At 59.2% G+C, this 6,844-nt stretch overlaps 1 protein-coding gene across 1 annotated transcript; it reads right to left on the reverse strand.

The window, feature by feature from the left end:
• Nucleotides 1-250: 250 nt before the first annotated feature.
• Nucleotides 251-6,468, reverse strand: Ihh (Indian hedgehog signaling molecule). The gene is made up of 3 exons (NM_053384.1): nucleotides 5,924-6,468; nucleotides 3,264-3,525; nucleotides 251-1,715 (listed from the first exon to the last, which is right to left on the reverse strand). Exons 1-3 carry the CDS (start codon nucleotides 6,236-6,238, stop codon nucleotides 1,057-1,059), a joined length of 1,236 nt encoding a protein of 411 aa, NP_445836.1. The 5' UTR covers nucleotides 6,239-6,468; the 3' UTR covers nucleotides 251-1,056.
• Nucleotides 6,469-6,844: the final 376 nt, after the last annotated feature.

The raw sequence follows: 6,844 nt of genomic DNA on the forward strand, positions 1-6,844 counted from the left end.
CCCCGACAAGGCTTGGGTGAAACAGGAGAGCCAGCACTCACTAGGGCACAGCACCATGGTTCTGGGTATGTGACGTGACAATGGATCAGTTACCTCTGCCTTATCGCTGGCATAGCCATGCTGAGAGAGAATCGTGTGATAGGCCCACCCCATTCTCTTCTGCCAGGTGAGAAAGGACCTGTAGGGACATTTGCCTCATGGCTGAAGTAACCTATACATTGGTCCTGCTCAGCAGGGTGGATTCCATGGCTCTAACAACTTAAATAATTTTTATTACAAAAGAAAGACCAAAACATTCCCAAAATTCTCCCATGGGTTCCCCCCTCCATGCAAATAAATAAGGTGAAGGAGACAGACTGGAGGAGGGGGTGGAAGTGTGGATCAGCAGAAAAAGGAGCTTAGCCTGGGCAGGGGTGGCAAGGACATCCAGGCTCCTTCCCCAGTCCCAGGTGGTAGGGTCACATTTCCTGGATCAGAGAATCTGCCCATTGACCGCAAAGACTCAGGAGTCTGGAGGAGTGTGGCCTGCAGGGAAGGTCATGTTTCAGGATGTCCAGGCTGACGGTCTTTCAGTTCTGGGAGGCAATGAATCCAGCCAGCTCCCTGCTGGCTCCTAGGGAATCTAGCAGCATCAACTGAGGTGTGAGCCCACCTGCGGGCAGCCTCTCTTCATACTGTGGTCAGTTGCCAACAGTAAAGTCACAAACCCAGGTCCCGAGAAACACTAGAGTAAGCAGTCCGAAGGCAGACGGAATGGGTCCTTCCTGTGCAGGTAGGTGGGGTGTGTGAATCGCAGTCAGAGCTAGCTGGGTCTTAAGGTCTCTAGGGAAAGAGAGCCTACCACACCCTTGTCAGCTCAGTTCATAGCTCTACCTCTACACCAAGACGAGGGGGCGGGGTCCAGCACTACCTGGTCAAGTCTCAAAGATGTCTCCACTCTGGAGCAGAGGACGGAGGCATCCTCGGGCCAGGCGCCTTCCAGGGCCAGAACCTTCCTGGTGAGGAGGTCTTTGGATCCAGCATAGCAGTTCCAGGAGGGCAGTGGTTAGAGTGCCTTCAGCTTCCTGCCCCAGACATGCCCAGTGGATGGAAGGTGCTCTCTTCTAGCAAGAGACGCCCCAGGCGGTAGAGCAGCTGAGGGTACCAGTGAACACCTTCACTTGGGGTCCAGCTGCCCCATGGCAAGCTGGGAAACAGTCGCAGGGGCCAGAAGGCCAACTGAGCCAGATGGTGGTCAGACACAGCTGCGAAGCAGGAGGCTACCACATCCTCCACCACGAGTGTCCCGTGCCTCGTGAGAGGAGCATAGGACCCAAGGGCCACGTGGGTGGAGATGGCTGCCACCCGAGCAGGCTGGAGGCCTGGGACCCCTGCTACCAGCACATATTGGCCTGGCTGCACGTGGCTGGCAAACGTGGCCCGGAAGCGGGCTGCTGGTTCTGTATGATTGTCCGCAATGAAGAGCAGGTGGGCAGGCGTGAGTGCCAGCCGACGTGGAGGATCCTGAGTCTCGATGACCTGGAAAGCTCTCAGCCTGTTTGGCTCACGGTCCAGGAAAATGAGCACATCGCTGAAGGTGGGGTTGCCATCTTCCCCCATGGCCAGGACCCGGTCTCCTGGCTTCACAGCTGACAGGGCCACACGCTCCCCAGTTTCTAGGTGGACCTGGGCTCCGGCAGGAAAGCAGCCACCTGTCTTGGCAGCAGCCGAGTGCTCTGTAGGTAGAAGGGACATAAGGTGTTAACTGCTGGATGCTCACATTCTCGGGCACGGTGTCCCTCCCCCAGCACCCTAGCCCAAGAAAGTTTCTCTTGTTTTCAGATAACCCTCCCCCATCGTTATACCCTGGCCTCTGATAACCCACCACCAACCCATAGTTTGATTCTCTGCCCTTCTCCCTAGCCCAAACCCTAGCCAATGAGAGGAAAACACAGGGGCTGGAACACCAGATGATGTCCCCACTACATTCTGCCATGAATCCCAGAGGCTGGAGGTCAGCAGAGTCACTGGTTACTTGTGACCTGAACCCAAGAAAGCTGCAAAGTTGTGGAAATGGGGGAGGGGGGAGCTGGCTTGGCTTTGCTGGGGTCTAGATAGTTTGTTCTACCATTTGATCAAATACCTCCATGAAATGGCCCTCCTAGGCTGCCAACCCAAGTGCTGTGACAGAGCCGACCATTGAGACTATGGAAGTTAGAGAAACACCAGCCCACAGAGAAAACAGATTCCTGAAACATCTTCAGAGTGGGTGCTCAGGGGTGGGTCAGTGGTAAGGACAAAAACCCATCACTTTCAGTTCATGTGTTGGCTGGGCACAGTGGCATCGGATGACGGGATGGAGGTCAGTGTTTGGAGTCAGGAGTCATGAACGGAAGAGGCCAGTTGGTGCGCTGACCTCTGGACCGGTGTTCATAGATGAAGTGGGTGTGATTTTACGTACACACAGTTGGAATGTCAGGTTGTGGGTGGGGGGAAGTAGGATCACCCTCGTGAACCCCGGTGAATCAAAAATACCAAAAATGGTCTAGTGTGCCACTATAGAGCCCCATGTAGAGGGGCGTGTGCAGCTGAGTGGAACCCACAGAAGAACCATGTGAAGCGTTCATGAGTGGGTTAAGTGTACGTGACAGGGACACTGGTGAGACTGGGGATGAGGGGCAAGGCTCCAGTGCCTGCCAGTTTTGATCAACAAGGCGGCCAATCTGGGAAAATCCACTTTATTGAGTCCATTTCCCTCCAAAATATCCAGTTTTGGGGATCTGGGGAGGAGACTGGGGACGCCTGCGCCCCACTGGGAGGCCTGACCTGCACTTGGGTGGTAGGCTCTGAACCTCTGGGCTTCTGGTCGGGCACTCTGCTGTCTAGATACACTCTGGTCCCTAGCCCCATCATGCCTTGTTCTGCATGGGCCTGGTTTGGGGGACAGTTGTGCCTGCCAACCTGGCTTCCTCCATTTCTTCAACTTGTTCTGTCGTGCACTTCCTGTGGCAGTCTCTGGGCTGTGGACTACCAGGTCAGCACTCAGTGGAATAGGCCCTATCTCTCTAGGCTCCTGCCTTGACACTACCGGACATGGGAGGAGCAAGCAGTCCAAAGCAGCTGCAGGGAGCGCTGCCGCCGCCTCGGCAATCCTCTTCCCTCGGGTCCCCGCCTCCATCCCCTGGTGGCCATCTTCTCTTTCTTGGCCTTAGCGGGCCTTGAGCTGCCTGCCCATGCCCTGCGGCCCCGGCCCCGGGCCCAGCCCCCCGGCAGCAGCGGCTCACCAGACTTGACAGAGCAATGAACGTGGGCCTTGGACTCGTAATACACCCAGTCGAAGCCGGCCTCCACTGCTAAGCGCGCCAGTAGTCCGTACTTATTTCGGTCGCGGTCTGAGGTGGTGATATCCACCGCGCGGCCCTCATAGTGTAAAGATTCCTCTGAGTGATGGCCGTCTTCATCCCAGCCTTCCGTCACCCGCAGCTTCACACCCGGCCACTGGTTCATGACAGAGATGGCCAGTGAGTTCAGACGGTCCTTGCAGCGCTGTGGAGGGGAACGAGCTCGGAGTTAGGGACAGGAGCCCACCCGGGTGCGGATGCAGGTGACAGAAGATTCGACTGACTCTCCCATAAAGCTCAAGGGACTTGGAAAACTTGGGAGAACCTCTGCCTTTTCCTCTTAGGAATAGAGGACTCTAAATGTGTTCTCCCAGCATAGCAGCCAGGAGTCCCCAGGGAACTAGGCCACATAGTGGCGCCAAGGATCTGGAGGACGCATGGAGTCACGCACTCTCAGGGGACTCTTCTCCAGTCTGTGGAGATCCGCTTGGCTCCCTCTCACTCGCTGGGCTTTCGGACTCGCCACAAATGTAGCTATGCTTTTCCAGAATCGGGTTGCCTGGCTTTACCTAGGCATCAAGGTGGGTCATCTGCGGCGAGGGAGGAAGATTTAACAGTTCACTGCCTGCGGGCTGGCCTGCTAGGCATGCAAGGCCAAAGGTGCCCAGTAGGTGTCACCGCAGCCCTAGAGCTGAGGCCACCAGATACCGAGCCCTGCCAGCACGGCAGGTGCAGACCCAACAGCAGCTTGGGTCTGGGGGTGTGTTGGAGGAAAATTCCAGTTCTACTTAGACCCCTCCAGCAAGTGACATGAAATATCATGAAAGTTGGAACTTTCTTTTGAACCCACATCTGCCCATGCTTAGCTGGAGACCCCTCAAGCAGAGAGGCAGAGAGCCAGTACTCCTCCTATCTGACTTGGACACAAGGGGGATCCCCCGCCCCCCCACACACACAAGGGACCAGAGAGCTCTCACACCTCCACCAGGATGCAGTGTCCCTATTTAGGAAAGAATCGAGAAGAAAGCGAGCCTCTGATTTTAAAAAACTGGCTCTGAATCCTCAGATCTCCCTTGAACAGAGTGAGTGTAGAGTTGCCCTCTGGGGACACGAGAGCTCATCAGTGGTGGCTGCCTATTCAGGAGCCCTGACCAGGGACCTGCACTTGACTGAGGAAAGGGGTTGGAGTTTCCGCCTACGAGGAGGGGGCCCTCCACCTGTCTTTAACACCTAAGTAAGGTGCGAGGTCCCGCCAAGTATCAACCTACTTCTGCCCCCACAGAGCTCAGACCCTACAGACCCTTGGACTTAATCTCAGGAGCCAACAGTGACTACAATCCAAGGCCTGGGCGTCTTTCGTACTGTGCAGCCTGGCTTGAGGGTGCTCACCGCCCCCCGGGGGGTGTAGCTCGGCTCTGTTAGCTCCTTCTAGATCCCCGTGGTCCCGTTCTTAGACCTCACATACATCGGTCTGCCTTACTAGCCAGCTGCCGCTTGACTCTTCCCCTTTACCCCCTCTTTCGGCGCTCGCTGTCAATGATTGCCCAGCCTGTGGCCCGGATCCTTATCTGCATTCCTCGGCGCCCAGCCCGGCCCGGCCACCGGCCAACCTTCGGCCCCGACATCGGCCGGCCGGCCCCGGCGCCAGGGTGCATGCTGAAGGCCGTGGTTAAGTTGCTCTCCCTAAAGGCAGCCGGCTAACAGGGAAAGAGCGGATAGACCCTAGCGGAAAGGGGTGTATATCTTTCCCAAGGCACACCAGGCTTCGGAGAAAGAAGTGTGCGACCTTGATGTCTGCTGGAGTTGGGTCCTGCCCTTTGCATGCAGAGATAAGTTAGTGTCAGCTCTGCTCCCTGCCTTTCCTAGGCATCCCTACTCCTATTTCCAATCCTTCTTGTCCGTGCCACCAAGCTCAAGGATCCCCCAAGCTTGGTCTCAGAGCCTGAAGGCACCAGGACCCCACCCTTTAACCGCAACCGCGCCGCTCAGCCCTCGCGACAGACACGTGGGCTCCCTCGGCTGGTTCCCTTTCCTACCTCTGCCTCCACAACTTTTCCCTGCTATTCCTTAAGCCCAGAACCAGCCAAGACGCTGCTCCAGGGGAGGGTAGCGCAGCTAACCAAGGGCACAAGGGGGAAAGCGAGGGAGGCCACGGGGTCCCTGTTGTCCTGAGATTCTTCGCCTCAGGGATGCCAAATGGCTTCAAAATGACCGGGGCTGAGCTGTGAGAAACGTTAGGCCGAGAAGGATTTCGTGGTCCCTGGAGGCACAAGAGGCAGCCAGGTCGAGGTACCTTCAAGTGCCAGATCTGACCTGAGCTGCCAGCACTCGCGGGCAGAGGGGCGGCCCGCCAACCTGCTGATCTGTGAGGCTTGGCAGCAGTAGAGAGCTCCTCTTAAAGACACCGGGCGGGATCCGGGATGCCAACACTCCCGCGGGATCCCTTGGCCAGCCCGTCTTGGGCAGAAAGACACCCGGGATTCACGAGAAGGGCAGGTGCCAGGGGGCGTGCCAGGCAGTCGAGAAAAGGTGCCAGGCGAGAGGATAGGGCCGGGCAGGTGGTGATGTTTCGATGGCGCGCTGGGAGGACCGATCGCGCTCACCTGGGTCATGAGGCGGTCGGCACCGGTGTTCTCCTCGTCTTTGAAGATGATGTCGGGATTGTAGTTGGGGGTGAGCTCCTTGAAGCGCTCAGAGCTGCGCGCGATCTTGCCTTCGTAGCGCCCGCTGGCGCCCAGGGTCTTCTCCGGCACGTTGGGGCTGAACTGCTTGTAGGCAAGAGGCACGAGTTTACGAGGCGGCCTCCGGCGGCTGCCCACCACCCGGCCCGGCCCGCAGCCCCGCGCCGCCGGCACCAGAAGCAGCAGCAGCAGGAGCAGACAGAAGCGCAGTCGGGGCCGGAGCCAGGCGGGAGACATGGCCGGGTAGCCCGGGAGAGCGACGGGCGAGGGCGCCTGGTGGGCTGATGGGTGGGTGCGTGGCTGGCACAGCTTCGGGGACTCAGGCGTCTGGGTGGCTCTTGGGGACTCCAGGCGGGGGCGCCATGGGCAACGCGACGCGGCTCAAGGCCGGCGGGACTCAGGTGCGGGGCGGGGGCCCGGGGCCCTGGCTGGTGGCGGCGTGCTGTCCCCCTCGGCGCCTCGACTCTGAGCTGCCCGGCTCGCCGGCCGCCAATAAATAGGCCGGCCCGTTTGTTTTGGCAACGCGGCGACGGCGGGGGGCGGCGGGCGGCGGGGCTGCGGGCCGGCGGGCTGGGCTGGGCTGGCCGGGCCGGCGGACTGGAGGGACCCGCGGTTAGCACCCCGGCCCGGCGGTCAGGCGGCTCGGGCAGAGCGGGAGCTGCTGCCGTCTGCGGCGCAGCACGGGGTCGAGTGAGAGGGGAAATGGAAGAGATCCGGGCTCGGGACCCGCGCAGACCGCACCCTATCCATGTCCCTGCCTCCTGCACGCTCGACAGCGAACCTGCAGCAAGGGCGGCACAGCCTCCTCCCCCTCAGGCGGGCGGCCCCAAGGCTAGCCAGCCC

The sequence above is a fragment of the Rattus norvegicus genome, chromosome 9 (genome assembly GCF_036323735.1).
Source record: "Rattus norvegicus strain BN/NHsdMcwi chromosome 9, GRCr8, whole genome shotgun sequence".
Classification (NCBI taxonomy): domain Eukaryota; kingdom Metazoa; phylum Chordata; class Mammalia; order Rodentia; family Muridae; genus Rattus; species Rattus norvegicus.

Bases quoted from the DNA above. Each gene is read 5' to 3' on its own strand.
- Ihh (NM_053384.1), bottom strand. From the start codon at position 6,238: ATGTCTCCCGCCTGGCTCCGGCCCCGACTGCGCTTCTGTCTGCTCCTG. The intron at 3,526-5,923 runs GTGAGCGCGATC...TCCCCTCCACAG, and splicing joins CCGACCGCCTCATGACCCAG to CGCTGCAAGGACCGTCTGAA. The intron at 1,716-3,263 runs GTGAGCCGCTGC...TTCTACCTACAG, and splicing joins TCATTGCTCTGTCAAGTCTG to AGCACTCGGCTGCTGCCAAG.